This window comes from Gorilla gorilla, chromosome 1 (assembly GCF_029281585.2).
Source record: "Gorilla gorilla gorilla isolate KB3781 chromosome 1, NHGRI_mGorGor1-v2.1_pri, whole genome shotgun sequence".
NCBI lineage: Eukaryota > Metazoa > Chordata > Mammalia > Primates > Hominidae > Gorilla > Gorilla gorilla.
The window spans coordinates 233,362,271-233,383,454 of record NC_073224.2 but is presented as its reverse complement, the minus strand read 5'-3'; the positions used below and the strand labels follow the sequence as shown (position 1 = coordinate 233,383,454).

Genomic DNA, 21,184 nt, shown 5'->3' with positions numbered 1-21,184 from the left:
CCAAGAGGCGGAGGTTGCAGTGAGCAGAGATCATGCCATGGCACTCCACCCTGGGTGACAAAGCGAGATTCTGTCTCCAAAAAAAAAAAAAAAAAAGAAAAGAAAAGAAAAATGAAAGCACACGCTGAATCTCTGGGAACGAAGCTCTTCGGAAGCACCAGCTTCTGGGCCCTGCCCATTGAACACGGCAAAAGCAGGAGCAATCACGGCCGTCTCGTGGCTTGTGAGGGGCTTTTAGGCCGAAGAATCTATCTAGTCGTTTGTTCTCCGATAAGAAAACCTCTTTTACGATTTTCAATTTGCCCTTATTTTAATGAAAAGAAGCTGGGGTTGGACCGCCCAAGAAGGAGCTAATCAAATAAAGCAAATTGGTGCTACCTTCTCCTTGTCCTTATTATTCGTATGGCTCTAGCTGGAATGTATTATGAGAAGCAATTGGTTTTCATATCTGGCAGATTGCAGCCTGGGTCGGGCCTGTCAGCCTTCTCTTCCCCCTCTTTCCATAAATAGCTGAGAGTGGCCGGGCTGCGGGGTGTGGGGGAGGACACGGAATGCTTGTAACCAGTTTTCTTGCTCCTTGTCCCCCAAATCGTGAAGACCCCTGTAAACAAGTCAGAAGAAGTCTCCAGGTTGAAAGTTAGTAAGCCAGTTCCTTCCTGTGAGATTCGGGCTGTCGCCGTGGCTTCTTGAGGTTCCGTGTGGCGTCCTGTCAACCTTACTATGTGCAAGGCATCAATTACTGCCCTCGCTGGGTTTGTGCGAGGGAGAGATAAGCAGAGGAGACGTTCCTTCATCGCACTTTTTCCCTCCCCTTGCAACAAAAGGAAGAACTACAATTTAAATCAGGCTCAGCCCGCCCTTGCTCTGTATGAAGTGTTTTGCCATGGGCGGTTCTTGGGCTCCCCAAAGTACTATGAGTTGTTGTGACTGTAGAAGGGGAGGGGTAGCTGGGGCGTGCCAGGGATTTGAAACAAGACATCAGGAGGGGGTGCAGTGGGGCAATTCCCTGGTTCTCCCCTTACCGGCTGTGTGACGTTGGGGAAGTTACTTCTCTTCTCTGTGCCCTAAGCCTTCTCACCCTGTAAAATGAAGATAGCAATACCCGGCTACTAAAGTGACTGTCAGATTAAAATGGAACATGGGTGTAAAGGGTCCTCCCCGGCACCTGGCACAAGGTCCATGCAGAATAAATGGCAGCTCTTCTCATGGTCACAGTTGTCCTGGTTGTTACTGACATTTTAGTCTGGGCCACGTACCTCTAATGGTGCATGGAAATCAGGCCATTCCGTGTTGGAAAGATCAGAAAGAAAGGTGCAGGTGCATGAAATATGTAAGCTGCAATAAAGGGTGACATTCCTCATTTTCCAACTGCCCACTGGAACAGAGATTCTGCACTGGCCTCAGGAATAGTGTCCACTCTTCTAGGACACTGCAGGCCCTGTGTTGTCACAGGAGCCTGATTGACATTTGGGGTCAGGGCTGGGAGGCATTTGGTGGAACTGCATGAACTGCCTTTCCCTCCAGCTAGGCCCTTCCCTGTGCCTTGTGGCAGGAGCAATAGGACCAAAGGGATTGGAAGGAAACAGCGGAGCTGACCTAGGGTTTGGGTTCCAGCTGGAAAAAGAGCTCTTTAGAAGCCATCCAGATACTGTTCCTGGAGTCCCACTGGGAACTGGGACATCATCTGTTCTTAAAGGGGTGCTGCAAGTAACAGATCTTATGAATTCACAGGAGCAATAGCCGGTCAACCTGAACAGAGCTTATTGCGCAAAATCTGCTGCCTCCGGGCCAGGGCTGGGGGAATGGGCTTAACAGGAGAAAGATCCACCGCAAGTCCACGGATCGCTGGAATAGCAGGCTGAGTCTCAGTTGTCTGCACAGATGAAATTGGTCGTTGTTGAGGTCCTGGAAATGATCAGTTAGTGACAGACAAAGGGGGGGTTTGAGGGAGAGGGGCCATGAACCAGACCTGTTTTGGATGCATTGATTTCTAAAGCAAGACGCTGGAAAGAGTGTCTACACTTTTTATTTTGCAGAATTAACCTAGTCTTCGATTCAATCCCCAGTTGCTCCATAAATTTCTACTTAATATCCACACACAAAACGTCTCAAGAACACGTCACCCCTCTGATCTTCAGTTATTAATCATCTTTTATCTACCTAATTTGAAAAAGATCACTCCCTAAAGTGATAGGTGAGTCTGTGAGCTGCAAGTGTTTGGAGCTGGCCTCTCCCATGGGTGGGTTTGCTGGCTACACCTTACAATGCACCATTTCATTACTCTCTCAGTCCCCTCATTGTTACTCCCCACAGGGGAACCCTACAGAAAGAGGACAAGTCTGTTAGTTACAGAGAACATGTGCTATATGACAGGCAGCACGCCGGGCACCTTACACACATCCTATTCACTAAAACAGAGAGACCAAGTAATTTGTTCAAGATCACACAGCTCTTAAGGAGCTGAGCTAAAATTTAAGATACAACCTAGATCTCACTCCAAATCTCATAATCTTCTTTTAAAAAACATTCTATTATGGAAAAATTTGAAACATCTACAAATATAAACAGACTAGCATAATGAATTCCCATATACGTATCATTCAACTTTAATATGGTCAGTCTTATTTCTTTTTTTTTTTTTAAAGCAAAAACATTTTACTATGGAAATACTGGATGGTTTTATAGGATTCAAAGGGAGAGATACATCTGAAGCTTGGGCACAGAATGGCAACAGGGATGAGACTCGGTGGTTTAGAGCAAATGGGCTGAAGTCAGATAGTCTGGATTTGAATGTTGACTCTCACACTTACTAGTCCTCTGACCTTGAAAATTTGCTTAACCACTCAGTGTACTCAACTCTAAAATGGATATAAGAGCAGTGCTTCCTCATAGGTAGTTCTGAGCATTAAGCAGTTAATGTACGTGAAGAATAGAACACGGAATGACCAAGACTCGCTGCAGAGCAAGACTGGAGGAATTCCTTCATGGCTCCTTCCCAGGGCTCCCAGGGGCTCAGCTTGAAACTCTATGCTGATGTTCACTGATTTGTTCAGTTAATATTTACTGAGCAGGGCCAGGTGTGGTGGTTCATGCCTATAATCCCAGCACTTTGGGAGGCCGAGGCAGGCAGATCACCTGAGGTCAGGAGTTCAAGACCAGCCTGACCAACATGGTGAAACCCTGTCTCTACTAAAAATACAAAAATTAGCGGGGCGTGGGGCATGTACCTGTAATCCCAGCTTCCAGGGAGGCTGAGGCAGGAGAATTGCTTGAACCCGGGAGGTGCAAGTTGCAGTGAGCCAAGATAGTACCATTGCACTCCAGTCTGGGTGACAGAGTGAGACTCCATCTCAAAACAAAACAAAATATATTTACTGAGGAGCTATCGTGGCCGAGCATTCACGTGGGGTGCCGTGGGTGCCACAGCCCCACCTCTGCACAGCTTGCAGTCCAGTGGGGAGGAAGGACAATTTTATATCAGTGCCCGCTATTTGGTAAGCACTCAATAATTGTTGGTTCTTTGAATTCTTCTTGTTATTATATCATGGTCAGTCTTATTTCATCCATACTCTCCCATTCCTTCCTTCAACATTATTTGGAAGCATCTCTCAGACACTGTATAATTTCATCAGTAAATATTTCAGTATACTTCTCTAAAAGATAAGTTCTCTTTTAAAAAAATACTTCTGCACTACACTAATCACTGTTACAAATGAATAATAATTCTAAATCTCATTACATACCCAGTCATTGTTCAACATTTCGGTTGTTTCACAAATGCCATCTTTCATTTTACAGTTTGTTTGGCTCAGCCAGTATCCAAGTAAGCTCTACATATTGCAATTGGTTGATTATTTCTTTGACTTTTTCAGTCTATATGTTCTCATTCCAGCACACTCCTGCTCTTTTTTTCTCTCTTACTTACTCATTCTTCCTCAGAGAATTGGTTGAAGAAGCCAAGTCATTCGCCCCGTAGAGTCTTCCATAGTCTGGATTTTGCTGACTGTATCCCCATGGCATCATTTACCATACCATGTCCCAGCGCCCTCTGCAGATTGTAGAAAGTGGAGGTTAGAGCAAGAGTTCTCAATAGCTTCAAGGTCAATTTTTTTTTTTTTTTTTTTGCAGCAAAATGTACTTCCATCAGGGGATGTCTTAGTCCATTTGTGTTGCTATAATGGAACACTACAGACTGGGTAATTTATAAACAATAGAAGTTTATTTGGCTCATGGTTCTGGAGGCTGGGAAGTTCAGGAGCATGGCGCCTTGTGAGGGCCTTTGTGCTACATCATCGCGTGGTGGAAGGTGGAAGGGCAAGAGAGGGCAAGAATGAGGGAATGACAATGAGAGAGGAGGAGGGGGCCACCAGACTCACTTTTATTAAAAAAAAGCCACTCCTGTAATAACTAACTCACTCCCAAGGTAATGACGTTAATCCATTCATGACCTAATCACCTCTTATTAGGCCTGACCTCTCAACAGTGTTATAGTGGGGATTAAGTTTCCAACACATGACCTTTAGGGGGACATATCCAAACCATAGCAGAGGACATGTACTATCTGGTTGTCTCTCTTTTGTGATGTCAGCCACCATTGATGATCCATGCCCAGATCCGTTAATTCATTAGGGATTACAAAACAATGATATTTTAATTCTCTCATTTCTTCTTCATTTATTGGCTGGAGTACTTTTATAGAGAAAGTTCTTTCTCCTCCTATTTGGTAACTCAAAAGAACAGTTTGTACAGGAAAGGCAGGATATGTGGCCTAATTCTCCTTTTCTTTTTTTATTTTTTTAGTTTTCAAAATAATGTATTGGGTCACTAGCATCTTCCAACAATGAGCAATTAGTTTTTTGTTTGTTTGAGGACTATTATGAACTCATAGATTTAAACATATTTAATGTATTTCAGTCAAATGTTGATGTTCAAATTGTCCCATCTTTGGTTAGTGGGAGCCTCTTCAAGTTGGTTCCGGAGTCTTTTTTTTTTTTTTTTTAAATTGAGATGGGGTCTCACCCTGTCACCCAGGCTGGAGTGCAGTGGTGCTATCTCGGTTCACTGTAACCTCCGCCTCCTGGGCTCAAGTGATTCTCTCACCTCAGCCTCCTGAGTAGCTGGGACCCCAGGCATGCGCCACCACACTTTGTTGTAGAGACAGGGTTTTGCCATGTTGTCCAGGCTGGTCTTGAACTCATGAGCTCAAGCAATCTGCCCTCCTCAGCCTCGCAAAGTGCTGAGATTACACACATGAGCCACCACACCTGGTCTGGAGTCCTTTTCATATTAGCTTAAGTCTTCCATACAGCTAACATCATACTTAATGATGAAAGACTGTATGCTTCCCCCTAAAATCAGGAACAGGGCAAAGTGTTGATTCTCACCACTTCTATTCAACATTGGACTGGAGGTGCCAGCCAGTGCAATAAAGCAAGAGAAAGAAAAGCATCCACAATGGGAAGAAGAAAGTGGAGTCACAGGTGACTTAATTATATATGTAAACTATCCTAAAGAATCTACAAAAAACATTTACTAGAACTAATAAATAGGTTTAGCAAGGGTCACAGGATAAGATCAACATACAAAATTCAATTGTATTTCTATATAGTACAAATGAACAATCCAAAAATAAATTGAGAAAACAATTTCATTCATAATATCTTCAAAAATAATAAAGTGCATAGGATAAATGTAAGTTACAAAGTGTAAAACCCATATATTGAAAACTACAAAGTCTTAATGAAAGAAATTATGGATTTACCTGGGTAGAAAGACATTCCATGTTCTGCAATTGGAAGTGGTTGGAAGACTCAATATTGTTAAGATGGCAATTCTCTCAAAATTGATTTCTAGATTCAGTACAACTCCAATTAAAATTCTAGCAGCCTTTTTTCCTCAGAAATTGTCAAGCTAACCCTAAAATATATATGGAAATACAAAGGACTTAAAATAGCCAAAACAGTTTTGAAAAAGAAGAACAAAGTTGGAGGACTTATAGTCCCGGATTTCAAAACTTATTATAAAGCTGCTACAATCAAGATAGATAGTATTGGCATAAAAATAGACGATGGAACAGAAGAGAAAGTTCAGAAATAAAATCGTATGTTTATGGTCAATTTATTTTCAACAAAGGTGCAAAAGCAATTCAGTGGAGTTGGGGGTGGAGAAAATAGGCTGTTTAAATTTAAAAAATGGTGCTGGGACAATTGGATATTCAGTGACAAAAATAAACTTGACCTTTATCTCACACCATATGCAAAAATTCACTCAAAATGGATCATGACCTAAATGCAAGAGCTAAAGATATAAAAGATATAGAAGAAGACATAAGACATGTTTATTACCTTGGGTTAGGCAAAGCACCCTTAGATGAGACTAAGTACTATTCATAAAAGAAAAAATTGATAAATTGGAACTTACCAAAGGGGAAAATTTTTACTCTTTTAAAAAAAGAAACCATCAAGCCATTAAGAAAAAGAGGAGACAAGTTATGGATTGGGAGAAAGTATTTGCAAATCATATGTCTGATAAAGGACTTGTATCTAGATTATATGTAAAGAGCTCTTAAAACTCAAAAAACAAGAAGGCAACTCAATTAAAAATAGGCAAGAGATTCAAATAGATTCAATGTCTATCTGAATGGCTAACAAGGACATGAAAAGGTACTCAACATCATTAGTTATTAGGGAAATGCGAATTAAAACCGCGATACACTCACTAGGATGCCTATAATCCAAAAGACAGATAATGTCAAACACTGGGGAGGATGTGGAGAAATTGGAACCTTCCTCCATTCCTAGTGGGAATGAATGGAAAATGGTGCTGCCATGTTGGAAAACAGTCTGGCAGTTTTATTTTTATCTAATAAGATGTAAGTATCTTTCACATATTGTTGCTGGGTTTTGAATCATGGTCAAGAAAGTTTTCTCCACTTTCAGGTTATAGAGAAATTCACATGTATTTTCTTGTAGAGTAGGTATGATTTTATTTATTACATTGAAATCTCTGGCTGTTTAGCATCAGTGCTGCTGTATGATGTGAGGGATAGACCCATTTTGGTATTTTCCATGTGCCTTCTAGGTCCCCCAATTTCACTTATGAAAAACTTGACCCCTTCGGCCAGGCGCGGTGGCTCACGCCTGTAATCCCAGCACTTTGGGAGGGCGAGGCAGGCAGATCACAAGGTCAGGAGATCGAGACCATCCTGGCTAACACAGTGAAACCCCGTCTCTACTGAAAATAAAATAAATAAATAAATAAATAAAAATTAGCCAGGTGTGGTGGCGGGCGCCTATAGTCCCAGCTACTTGGGAGGCTGAGGCAGGAGAATGGCATGAACCCAGAAGGCGGAGCTTGCAGTGAGTTGAGATCACACCATTGCACTCCAGCCTGGGTGACAAAGCAAGACTCCGTCTCAAAAAATAAAAAATAAAAAAAAGAAAGAAAAACTTGACTCCTTCTCCCACTGACTTGAGATACCTCCTTGATTGTGTATACTGAATTTGTATGTGTAAGTGGAATTATTTCTGAAATTTCTATTCTGTTCCATTGGCTTGTCTCTGCATGTGTAAATTCCATACTTTTTAAGATATAAAAGTTTTCTCGTATGTGTTAATAGCTGGTAACGCTAGCCCCTATGCCTTGGTCTTCTTTTGGGAGGTTTATTTGGCTATTCTTAGTTCTTCTTCCTTTCAAATAAACTTTACAATAAAATGTTCTACATCCAGAAAAAAAATTCCTGATGGGATTCTCATTGTTATGACATCACATTTATAAATTAACTTGGGTTTTCTTCTAGGGTTTTTATGGTTTTAGGTCTAACATATAAGTCTTTAATCCATCTTGAATTAATTTTTGTATAAGGTGTAAGGAAGGGATCCAGTTTTAGTTTTCTACATATGGCTAGCCAGTTTTCCCAGCACCATTTGTTAAATAGGGAATCCTTTCCCGATTGATTGTTTTTGTCAGGTTTGTCAAAGATCAGATAGTTGTAGATACGCGGCATTATTTCTGAGGGCTCTGTTCTGTTCCATTGGTCTATATCTCTGTTTTGGTACCAGTACCATGCTGTTTTGGTTACTGTAGCCTTGTAGTATAGTTTGAAGTCAGGTAGCGTGATGCCTCCAGCTTTGTTCTTTTGGCTTAGGATTGACCTGGCAATGTGGGCTCTTTTTTGGTTCCATAAGAACTTTAAAGTAGTTTTTTCCAATTCTGTGAAGAAAGTCATTGGTAGCTTGATGGGGATGGCATTGAATCTATAAATTTTTCAGGACATAGGAATGGGCAAGGACTTCATGTCTAAAACACCAAAAGCAATGGCAACAAAAGCCAAAATTGACAAATGGGATCTCATTAAACTAAAGAGCTTCTGCACAGCAAAAGAAACCACCATCAGAGTGAAAAGGCAACCTACAAAAAGGGAGAAAATTTTTGCAATCTACTCATCTGACAAAGGGCTAATATCCAGAATCTACAATGAACTCAAACAAATTTACAAGAAAAAAACAAACCACCCCATCAAAAAGTGGGCGAGGGATATGAACAGACACTTCTCAAAAGAAGACATTTATGCAGCCAAAAAACACATGAAAAAATGCTCATCATCACTGGCCATCAGAGAAATGCAAATCAAAACCACAGTGAGATACCATCTCACACCAGTTAGAATGGCGATCATTAAAAAGTCAGGAAACAACAGGTGCTGGAGAGGATGTGGAGAAATAGGAACACTTTTACACTGTTAGTGGGACTGTAAACTAGTTCAACCATTGTGCAAGTCGGTGTGGCGATTCCTCAGGGATCTAGAACCAGAAATACCATTTGACCCAGCCATCCCATTACTGGGTATATACCCAAAGGATTATAAATCATGCTGCTATAAAGACACATGCACATGTATGTTTATTGCGGCACTATTCACAATAGCAAAGACTTGGAACCAACCCAAATGTCCAACAATGACAGACTGGATTAAGAAAATGTGGCACATATGTACCATGGAATACTATGCAGCCATAAAAAATGATGAGTTCATGTCCTTTGTAGGGACATGGATGAAGCTGGAAACCATCATTCTCAGCAAACTATCGCAAGGACAAAAAACCAAACACCGCATGTTCTCACTCATAGGTGGGAACTGAACAATGAGAGCCCATGGACACAGGAAGGGGAACATCACACACTGGGGACTGTTGTGGGGTAGGGGGAGGCGGGGAGGGATAGCATTAGGAGATATTCCTAATGCTAAATGATGAGTTAATGGGTGCAGCACACCAACATGGCACATGTATACATATGTAACAAACCTGCACGTTGTGCACATGTATCCTAAAACTTAAAGTATAACAATAATAATAAAAATTAATGCATAAATAAATAAATAAATTAATTAACTTGGGAAGATTGACATTTTAATGATCATAACTCTACCTAACCAAGACATGTTTTTGCATGAATCAAAACCTACTCTTGTGTCTGTTAGAATATTTTTAGAGTTTTTCTTTTAGGTTTTGGGAATTTCTTGTTAAATGTATGCCTAGGCATTTAATTTTGTTTTTCTGTAGTAAATGGGGACTTCCATCATTTCATCAATCTTATCTAGTCAATAGTTTATATTTTAATTATTTAGCCAAGATATATATATATATGTGTGTATATATATACACACACACACATACATACATACACACACATACATACAATGTCTATAAGCTATTGGCTGATAATCTATAAGCCAATAGCATATAGATATTTTATATATTTCTATCTTATATATAATATATATTATACAGTTTTACTCTGTGTAATCTATGCAGTCTTACTGAGACTGTTTTATATATATAATACATATAACAGATCTTATAGAAGATGTATCTATAAGCCAATAGCTTATAGATATTATATATATACTATATCTTTCTTGGCTAGATAATTAAAATATAAGCTAACTTTATACCCATTTCTTTACTGTTATAATTTGTAGTAGGTTTCCACTGATCCCATGACCTTTTTGCCATGTTGCACTGAGCGCTATTGGTTTTGCTCGCTATTAGTCTCTTAGATAAAAGGTTTCCTTGGCTAGATACCTCCCTAGTGAGAATAAAGCTCCCTGTTGTCCTCGTATTTTTCTTGACATGCCTCTGCACGGCTGCAGTGGAGGTCTCAGAAGGTTTCCCTGTGGCTGTCTCACACCATCAGCCTTCGTTCAGCTTCCCCAGAAGGAGATCCCGAGATGACGACTTGAGTGTGAACAGTTTATCTGAGAAGCCATCCCAGGAAACACCAGTCAGGGCATGTGGAAGTGAAAGAGGAGGAGGAGGAATGCAAATGAAGGGCCATTCCCCCTGCAAGTCACCACTGTGGGAACTGGAGCTTACAAGCAGAGGGGAGTTTCACATAGGGCACTCAGAGTGACCCCCTCCACTGGGCAGGGAAGCCTGAGATTGCCCCAGAGTGACCCCAGCCACAGGGAAAGGAAGCCTGGGATTCACCCACGAAATCCCTGTCCATCAGGTAAAGGATGCTTTCAGGGTGGTAATGATCACCCAGCAGGTGGAGCAGAACGGAGACTGGCCCCACAGCCTGTGTCAGCCCAGCAGCCTCAGGGGCAACTCTGGAGTCAGACCAACTCAGCGTGTATCCTGCCTGAACACTTTGTGGCTAGAATGGTTTGATTATATGCTGGGAATGATAATAATACCTACCTCATAGGGTGGGTGCAAGGATGCAAATAATATGGATCATAGTTAAGGGTTATAGGTATAAGTACAGATATAGATTTAGGTGTAGATGATACAGACGTGCAAGTGGCATGCCCCACCGGTACCGGGCACACAGTAAATCAACAATAACTGGAAGTGGGTGGCATTATTAAGTTGCACGGCTTCCATGCCTGCCCCACGAAGCTTCTGTTATCCTCTCTGTCTGCAATTCCATTCCTGTTTTCCTGCTCTTCTTGTGGGGAGGGGGGCTATCTTTTATGCCATCATGAAGTGTGTTAAAACCCTCTCCTGACTGGGCCCTGTGGTCTAGCCCACCTGTCATTTGTCCCAGAGCAGGACCCCACTTCCCTCCTCCTTCCTCTGATCCCTTCCCACCAGCTCTGACTTGCTTTTTTTTTTTTTTTGGAAATGCTTCGTCCCCCAGGCCGGAGTGCCGTGGCACGATCTCAGCTCACTGCAACCTCTGCCTCCCAGGTTCAAAAGATTCTCCTGCCTCAGCCTCCCGAGTAGCTGGAATTACAGGCGCCTGCCACCATGCCAGGCTAATTTTTTGTATTTTTAGTAGAGACGGGGTTTCACCATGTTGGCCAGGCTGGTTCCAAACTCCTGTCCTCAAGTGATCCACCTGCCTTGGCCTCCCAAAGTACTGGGTCTGACTTGCCTTTGATTCTTTTCTGGGACGGCAGTACGGCCTCATTTTCTTTGCCTTGGGGGCACGTGGGCCCTTCTGCAGCCTGTCTTTCCCCTTTGCTGTTCCTGGGACCCTGAGTTGTGGTAAGGGCCTTCCCCATCACACAGAGCCGAACAAGTTCTAATAAAATCAGATTGGTGGATTAAACACTATTAGGTTGCTCATTATTGCAAGTTAAAATGATGATTCCATTTATTAAGGCCATTTAAGCTGGACACTTAAGTTCCCTGTGGGATTGTATCCTGCTGAAAGTGCCAGATGACAGGGCTACTCTCAGAATGCCAAAGGGCGGGTCACCGGAGGAAGGTGGGTTTCCTAGGGTGAGTGCAGTGGCGATTCTGACTGTGTACATGACAGTGTTTGAGAGAGTCCTCTCTCTGTGGGTCATACCACTTACGATGTGGGAACGGTTTGCCTGAGGACACTGCTGAGGTTATTAGTCATATTTAGAAAGGGCAAGGGATGGAACAAATCACAGTTCATGTCTTAGCTCACGAGAGGCTAGATTGAATCAACATCCGGTCTTCTCCTTGGATGGAGTATCTTCATTCTCCAGTCACAGAAAACCCATCCACAGAAGAAGACCCGGCATTGCCACACTCTCATGAGTGTCTTCATTCTTTTTTTGGAGAGAATGAGCCACACGCAGAGCCCACCTGTTTGATTAAACAAGTTCCCTTGCTTATTCCTTAGGAAGTGGTCCTAAGCACAGTCCGTGGACCTCAGGCACCTTCTAATGGGTCTTTCAGGGGTGGGGAGGGCTTACAGCACTGTGAAGATTAAGGACAAACATCTAGAGAGGGGCTGAAGCGGGAAAAGGCTGACATCGTTGGCCCCACATGCGAGCCTACCTGCAATTTAGAAATGGAAGTGAATTGTAAGGTTTCCAATGCAGACTTGTAAGCGGGAGACAGATACCAGCGGGTGACAGCATTGTGACAAGCGCGTGGAGCCATTTCCTGATTGTTTTAGTCGGTACAGACTTAGGGAGGAAACCAACACTGACACAAACCAATTGCGCCCTGATCGGGAAACAATGAAGTATCGGGAGTCGCTGTTGAAAGTCTATAATTTCCAGCGGAATTGCTGTTTAGTCATCATATTGCCGCTGAATGACATAGTCGGGCTGGGTGGAAACTACAATTAGCTGCAGTCACCCTGGTGGGACTGTTTTTTCCCCACAGACAATAGAATATGAAGCCATCAACAGCCAATGTTCTGTGCCGCTTGTGAAATGGCCCATTGTTCGTAGCAAGAAGAAAAGAAAGGCGCTGGAGGGTCTTGCCCCAGCCCTGCGGGGGACAGATGGCTGACTTATGGTTTCCTCGCCTCCGTTGTAGCAGAGAAACATACAAGCCAGGCTGAAGAAGCCCCACTTCATTTGCCTTATTTGTGTAAAGAGCTCTCTGGCCGTGGCTGAGAGTGAGGTGGCAAGCCTGCGCTGGCCTCGTGGTGCGCAGAATCGCTGGCATTCCTCTTCCCCTGCTGCACGTTCAGGTGCAGAGTGGCGCAGCACTGCGTGGGGTGCTGCTAGATTTTGGAGGAGTCTTCCTTGATGTTGGATCTGCCCACAGCTACTGAAACTTTATTCTGAAAGTGGTTTATCACAGCACTTGCCCTCAGCTGCTAGAAGAGTTTAGTTCTTTCTCTCCTTGGGGTTTCCAAACCCAAATATGTGACCTGACCACCGCATCTGCAGATATGCACGTCATCAGCCTCTCCTCTCTGTGGTGGACGCATGTTTTCTTTTTGGCAAATTCAAGGTTCTTTACCTTTTTCATCATCACACGAATGACCATCTAACTCTTAGCATTTAGGGAGCAGGCCACTATTTCCCTGAGATACTCTGGCTGTGGACTGAATAGATGACTTTACCTGGCAGTATCTGAGACCCCTGACAGCTGAAGCCTAAATGGGAAAGAATCGGGTACTTAGCTTGCTCGAGAAGCAAGACCGCAGATGCTCTTTCGTATCTAGCAGTAATCTAAATGCAGGCAATGAACCAACAGCATTTGGCCTTGGTGAATAGCTCTGCCATTGGTCTGTTCTTAACATAGTCATCTAGCGTCTGCGTTAAACTTATTTATTTCCTAATGCTGGGTGATGGATTAAAAGATGTGTAGAAAATCCTTCCACGAGAGATAAGATATTGCAGGCTGCCACGACACCCCTGGCTCTTTTTGCTTTCTGTCTCTGTTTTGCCTACTTTTCAGTGCAGAGCTCAGGCCCCCCACATCGTATATCCTGATTACTTTGTGGTTATTACTGAGGGGATGTTTTTTAAGCCTATCATTGACACATTTAATTCATTAGGTACCAAATCCAAAGCAAATTTTGGCTGGCCATAAAACATGGTTAATCCAGGGAGCTGCAATAAAAGGTGAAAAATTATGTTCCAGCAAATGTGGAATATTGCTTTTCTGTAGAGACTTTTACTGGTCGACGATATCTTTCTTCATAAATTTTTCTTCTACTTGGTACTCTTGGTAACTTAACCATTTGTTGTTTCCAGACCACAGAATGGCTCAATGATACTCTACAACAGGAAGAAAGTGAAATACAGGAAAGATGGGTATTGCTGGAAAAAGAGGAAAGATGGGAAAACGACCAGAGAGGACCACATGAAACTCAAGGTCCAGGGAGTGGAGGTAAACAGCAGAAAAGGTTCCCTTGGTGCACAAATGTCATTTGCAGGCTGCAGTGGAGAATGGAATTGCTTGGAGTAATTTGATGCGAGTCACCTCTGTCCAAAGAATTTTTGTTTGCCAAGACCCTGGTTTTTGCTTTTGTTTTGTTTTTCTACCTTCTTACCCTATAGTCTCCATTCAAGTTTTCAGTGAAACTGGATTGAACTAAAGCACTCCTGTTTCTTGGGAGTCATTGCTATATAGATGGGGATTTGCAAGTTTCCTGTGGACTCATTTGTTGTATTTATCACGGAAGAGCCTCTGGATGCATTGAGAGTTTGCAAAGTGTCAGGGAAGAGGGGAGGCAGCATAAGGAACTTCCCTCTTGAGGTGACCCTGGCCTCCCCCTGCCAAGCTGGCAGGCCCCTCACAGAGCCTGGCTTCACCCCCTCCACTGACAAACCCTGGGTGTGTCAGCCTTAATAGAGGTTTGAGATCATTAGACGGGATCACAGGTGTGCATGATTCTTGCATGGTTGGGGTCCTGCAGAAACATCTTGGGATCTTGGGCCGACTTCGGGTTTTGGCCCTTGGGTAAGGACTGGTTTCCTTGCTGTTGTTTTCACCCCACAGACTCTCAACCTTGGGCAGCCATGGAGAAATTCCCTTATTCCTCTTTGCCATCGTTTGAGGGCCTGAGCCATGTGTCACAGCCGTAGAGGGGGAGGGCATGAGTCAAGGTGAAGTCTTGGCCTGCTGGTTAACTAGCATCCACTTCCCTGCGTTCCTTGCTGGTCCTGGGAAGGAACTTCCCCTGGGAACAGGGAAGGCACCGCCTTGGGCCTGGAGCTGAGAAGCTGGCTCGTGATCCACCTGTTATTTCGAACGAGTCAAAGAGAGGCATTCTGGAGTCTGTTGGTGTGTTGAGTTTGCGAGCATACAGGATGGATAGCTGGGACCATAAACACACTTGAATTCAATGTGTTGCCCTTCCACGCCAATGTTTTTTGTGACATGCTTTGTCATGATGACTTTTTCCATATTAATCATGTGCTTTTATGGCTGTTAAAAATAGCATCAAATGGCCTGTATTATATGACCTCACAGAGAGATGACTTTTGTTTTATGTTTTTTTTTTAAATACCTAATAACAATGCCTTATGGAGATGCACAAAGAAAAGCCTCTATCCAAGAAATTCCAGTTCCTGCACTCTCCCTTGCTCAGTGTTTGCACAATGTGGTTTAATTGACTGCACAGAACATTAAAATGCAGATTCCCCCAAATGCACTGCTCTGGGTGCACCTCTAGGACGGTGACTGCTGATCGTACAAACACATTAGCCATCATCGCACGGAGCCAAAGGAGGCAGGGCTTGGTTCTTCCTGGGAGGACCCTCATCTCCTACGCTGGAGGGAGAGGTAGAGAGTGAGGCAAGGCTGGGTGGGGCCCCTGAACAACGAGGCTGCTCGCACTGGGAATAATAGGGCTGCGGGAATTCAAACTGGAAGTCACGGCAGCTCCTGTGCCCGTAGGCCCCTGGTATATTTCATCTTTAGTAATACGTACATCAGGAACTTCTGCTCGTGAGTAACAGCAGGGTGGAATTCTTCCTCAGCAGTAGCTGAGAAGCCGAGGGGAGAAAACAACCCACAGTGTTCGTTTTCTTTCCTCATGTTATAAATTAGAGTTGTCACTGGATGGAATCAGAATGATTTATGGCTATTTGTTAGGCCATATTTATGTTTGGAGTTATTTGTGTGCTCACACTTGCAGGCAACAGTCTGTCCCCTCAGAACTTCGGGGAAAGGGAGACGGGCAGGATGGGGAGGGGTTTCCATGACCTCCTAACATGGATGGCAGTGTGGGCAGCGGGAAGAGCCGGTGATACGATGCTTGCTTTGGGTTCTCAGAGAGAGGCCACCTACTATGATGCATTATGTGGTGGCCTTGCCCGTGAGCTCAGCGAGTTGTCCCACTGAGCCACTCAGCAGATATTGACCCTGTGTGTCTACTTTGTGCAAGTCACTATGGTGTCAGCAGAGAGAACAGGAGTCATATTCTCTGCCCCATGGACTCATGGTCAAGTTGAAGAGGCTTGACGTACGTGAGGGTCATCAATAGTGCTCAGAGGCAGAGCAGCCTGGGCTTTTATGATAAGCATCCTGGGAGTGCAGAATGGGCTGGAATGGTCAGAGACACTTCCTAGGTCAGATGGGATACAAGCTGAGCCCTTAAAGTCGGGTGGGACTCTGTGTGTGTGTGTGTGTATGTTTGTGTGTGTGTGTGTGTGTGTGTACGTGCAATTTACATATTGTTTGCAGTTTACCTTTTCCACTCTGCATTGTGGTCTGAGCTGTGTCCATGTTGATATTGAGGTCTCTTCATCCCTTTTCACAATCATGTAGCATTCTACTATATAAACACTTGAGCCGTTTCCCTGGCCATAGCCCCCACTTTAGATTCCTTTCAGTTTTTTAGCATTATAAATAACACTTCAATAAGTGTTCTTATACATGTCTTTTTGGGCACATAGACAACCTGGACCCAGAATTGCTGGGTTATAAGGTCTGAGCATGTTCAGTTTATTAGACACTGCCTTATGACTGCATAATTACATGCCCACCAGAACTGGAGATTACAGTTTTCCCCACATCCTCTCGCTTAGTGATAGATGAGAGATGGTACCCCCTTTTATTTGAATTTGAGTTTGTCTTAATTATTAGTGAGGATGAGTGCCTTCTTATGTTAATGGGAGCCTGTTGCTATGAATGGTCTACCATGGGCATGGACATGGATTTTTAAACAGCCCTGAAGAAGGCCTTTTCAGACAAGATCAACCCCCACATCTCACCAGCACTTCTGCTGCATTACCTCTGATCTGGACCAAGGGTGGGGAAGCCCAGGGGGTGTGCTCTGGCACAGTGGGTGGTTGGTCCTTTCCACCAGGAAATTGCAACAGGGATTTCCATGGGGCTTTGTACCTCACAGGAGGAGGGGGCTTCTGAGTTTGGACTCTGCATCCTTCTTTGGTGGATTCAATCAGGCGGTTCCCATAGACTCAGCATCTTCATCACGTCAGGCACGGCGCCAGCCAGCTACTCTTCTGCTGGTTGGGGTGGACAGTCCTGCACAGGGTCTTGGAGCTGTGATTTTTCTACCACCGGAGCTGTTTTCCTCAGTTCAGGGGCATGATAAAGATATTTGGATCTACCGTTTAATATATCACTTGCTATAAGCCTTCCCTCAGGCCAGGAAAACTTCCAGCCCTGTTTATGGAACTGTTCAGCCATCTCGCTTCTTTTGTTCTCAGAGGCTGGGGCCCTCTGTACACACGGCAATTCAAAGGCACATTGATTTTCTCAGCCAGGCACAGGATGGGGGCAGCTGCTTTTGAAGCTGACGAGCTGTTAGGTCCATGATTAGTTGTCTTGTCTGCAAGCCAAGGAGAAGCTAGCTCGATAAGGTTTCCAGGGATGACAAAGGTTGGCAGGAAGGAAAAAGAGGGTGGTTGCGATGTCACTGTTTCAGGAGATGAAATCTCAGCAGGTCTGGAGTTGGCCCTGCACCCCATACAGATTTATGCCAGCTTCTTTGGTGCCTGACAGTGTGGAGGAGCTTTGGGAGTGGGAGACTCTCAGAGAGCAAAGAGCTGGATGTGAAGCATCACCCTGGTTCCGGGGTCACTGCAGCTTTGTGGTCGGATGAGCTGAGGGAGGTTAGTCAGAGGTGATGCTGTTCTCTGGGCCACGCTGGAAGAATTCCTTCCAAGTTCATGATACTTTTCTCTGGCCCCAGAAGCTTGTGGGGCTGCCTTAGGTCCTGTGTCCGCATCTCTTTGCTGAGAGTGCTGGGTGTCCCAGAACCCAAGGCAGCTCTGAGCTCTTGTCCTCTCCAGTTTCTTTGCTGCTGGGTTCCCACAACAGATGGGAGCCACACAATTACTACTGGGACAGTCATGGGCTTACACATTTCCTATATACCAGGTATATCATCTCATTGAATCCTCATAAACACATCCATGCAAAGTACATGGTATTATATCCATTTTATAGATGGAGAGATTGAACCTCAGAGAGGGTGTCTCTTGCCCTACGTCATACCTCAGTCAGTGGCAGAGCTGGTACTTGAGCCTGGGTCTGCTTGGTTCTAAAGCTCAAGCTCTTGCCATTATATCAGTTCCTTCTGGGTACTCGGGTGGGGCCTGTAGACTTTTCAGATGAAGTCAGCACCTATTTATTTAGCACACATCCTTCCTTCATCCACTGGGGATTGGAGGCTTTCTATCCACCTAGTATGGCAATAGGTGCTGGGATGCAGTGATGTAAAGAGAATGTGTGGTCCCCTATCTCATGGGGAGACTAAAAAAATCAATCATGCAACCCTGATGCAGGGTTTTGAGGGCTGTGATAGAATTACAAGGCCCTGTGTGGGGGATGCAGGAGGGGAACCTGAGGCCGATTTGGCCTGAAGGAAGTGACATGAGCATAAGGAAGTGGGGTGCGGTGGGAGCGGGTCAAGTGACAGAGGAGGGCTGGGAAATATTAACGAATAGAGTCTGTTGAGAATCAGCCAAAGTGACTTGAAGCAACAGGCAACCACAATCGTGATGGGTCAGTATTTCCCCTAGGCCTATCCAGACCAGGTCTCATCCTCCTAGCAACACGGCCCTCTCGGCTCTTAAGGCGTAACTTGCCATGGATGTTCTGCCTTTGGAACCAGTGGGTGGTCACTGCACAGAGGCTGTTGGTTTCATGGCTGTCACATGCACAGAGACAGCCCTCTCCACTGAGCCTGTTCTGTGGCAGAAGGAACCCCCTAGCCTGGACCATCTTTGGGTGGAAACACCAGCCCCTCACGTCTGATTGTCATTTTCAGATGTGAAGAGAACACGCAGTGTTGCTGATGTGTTTGTATTGTCTGCAAACAATGAAGAGTTTCTTTGACTTCTTAACTGCCTTAAAGCTAGAAGCCCGGCATTAGGACGGCAGTGGTGGTAACGAGGTTATGTTCTGAGACTTGGCCTCATTAGAAGTGATGTTCTTTATTTGGGCACTTAGGCCACATATATATATAAAAAAAAGAAAGCACCTCTTTTAAAATAGGAATGATATTGTAGTTACTGCATTAGGAATTAACAGGGCATGAAATAACTGTCTGCCCTGTGGCAATGCCAGATCATTTCAGCTCCGCTTGCAGCCATAAGATAAATTGGTATCTTGCTTGCAGCCACTGGAAAATGTTTTAAATAGCCAGCCATGAACATGTATGGTGCCCAAATCAAGTTTGGAAAACAGCAATAAATAGATAAGGTGGAGGTAAGGTGCCTAATGAAATGAACGAGGGGCAGAAGCTCACAGAAGGCAAACAAACCAGCAGGGAGGTGCTGCGTGTTTCACATACAATACGTATTTCTACTTTTAGTAAAAAATCATGTGTCTCACCAACAGAAAACCCAACACCGCATGTTCTCACTCATAAGTGGGAGATGAACACTGAGAAGACATGGGCACAGGGAGGGGAACATCACATACCTGGGCCTGTCGGGGAGTCGGGGGCTAGGAGAGGGAGAGCATTAGGAGAAATACCTAATGTAGATGACAGGTTGATGGGTGCAGCGAACCACTGTGGCACGTGTATACCTATGTAACAAAACTGCATGTTCTGCACATGTACGCCAGAACTTAAAGTACAATTAAAATAAAAAAATAAAAAATGATAATAATAAGAAAATTAAATTAAAAGAAAAACATGTGTCTTTGGTCTGTGGACAGATTATTTTACTCCATTACCCTCCAGCCTCACTGTGCATCTACCAGTCCATATCCTACCGTATTCCTCATTCAGAAGCTGTTTTTTTCCCATGCCTAGGTCCACATTGTCTTAGCCTCATAACTTCTGATTCTCCCCCGCCCCGCCCCAAGGCTATCTCCCCTGATCTTCTTTAGCCAGAAGTGATGACTTCCTCCACTACATTGCCGTTGCTTTCCATCTGTACCCTTCTTAAGAAAGTGTTCAGGTTGCCTTCCTGTCAGCCTTGTCCAGTTCAAAAAAGATACATTGAGTATTTATTTTCTCCCGGCTAGAAAGCCTGTATCTGGTATCCAAATCTAAGTAACAAGGAGTCTCCACAGAGTGTCTACAGAATCTACCCCACACGACCTTGCTGTGGGAAGTAGATTTGCCCAGTGACTAACTGCTTCCACAGTTACACTTCCTGCAAACCTCACCCCAACCCTGTGATTCAGTCCTGGCAGATACGTTTATCCTCATTGGTTGTGCATCTGGGACTTGAACCTAGGTCTTTGGTTTCAGAAGTGGGGCTGCCTCTCCTGTCTGGCTTCAAGCCCTGGTGGTTGAGGTGTCTTAGTCTCATGACCATTTCTAGTGCAGGGAGTGTCTGTTCAGGGGCACCTCAGGGAATCTTCTGGGGCTCTCTGCTGGCTTTTCATCATCTGAATTTTTGTGCCTCGTTCTGCTGGTATGCTAACAAGTCAAAACTTAATTTCCTGTTACCTGGATGTGTTTTGGTAGAATCAATTCAGGAGCTCGAATCCATAGTTTTTCCTTAATTTCTAATTACTTGGCATCCCTGGTGACATGTTTCTACCCAATTCATATAATTAAAAATTTAACTAATAAATAACATTAAGCTAGCTCTGTTTTGAAGTAGCAAAAACAAGCCCTAGGCCGGGCGCGGTGGCTCATGCCTGTAATCCCAGCACTTTGGGAGGCTGAGGCAGGCGGATCATGAGGTCAGGAGATCGAGACCAACCTGGCTAACATGGTGAAACCCCGTCTCTACTAAAAATACAAAAACATTAGCTGGGCATGGTGGCGGGCGTCTATAGTCCCAGCTACTCGGGAGGCTGAGGCAGGAGAATGGCGTGAACCCGGGAGGCGGAGCTTGCAGTGAGCTGAGGTCGCACCACTGCACTCCAGCCTGGGCGACAGCAAGACTCCGTCTCAAAAACAAAAACAAAAGCAAAAACAAAGCAAGAGCAGCCCTTCCTGTTTGCATTCTGCTGAGTTCACAAAGGCCTGGCAGGGTGCTGGTTTTGCTTCTCCTTCTGTCTTAGCCACATCTAGTTGCTATCACAAAAGATCATAGACTGGGTGGCTGAAACAACTGAAATTTATTCCTCAT

General features: G+C 44.3%; 1 protein-coding gene across 13 annotated transcripts in view; it reads left to right on the top strand.

The window, feature by feature from the left end:
* CAMTA1 (calmodulin binding transcription activator 1) overlaps positions 1 to 21,184 on the top strand; it is a 986,830-nt gene that overhangs the window by 451,780 nt on the left and 513,866 nt on the right. For all 13 annotated transcript variants that reach the window (XM_031010110.3, XM_031010103.3, XM_031010096.3 and 10 more), the window contains one exon: positions 13,925 to 14,060. In XM_031010110.3, coding sequence (XP_030865970.3) covers positions 13,925 to 14,060 — 136 coding nt within the window. The remainder of the gene's footprint in view (positions 1 to 13,924; positions 14,061 to 21,184) is intronic.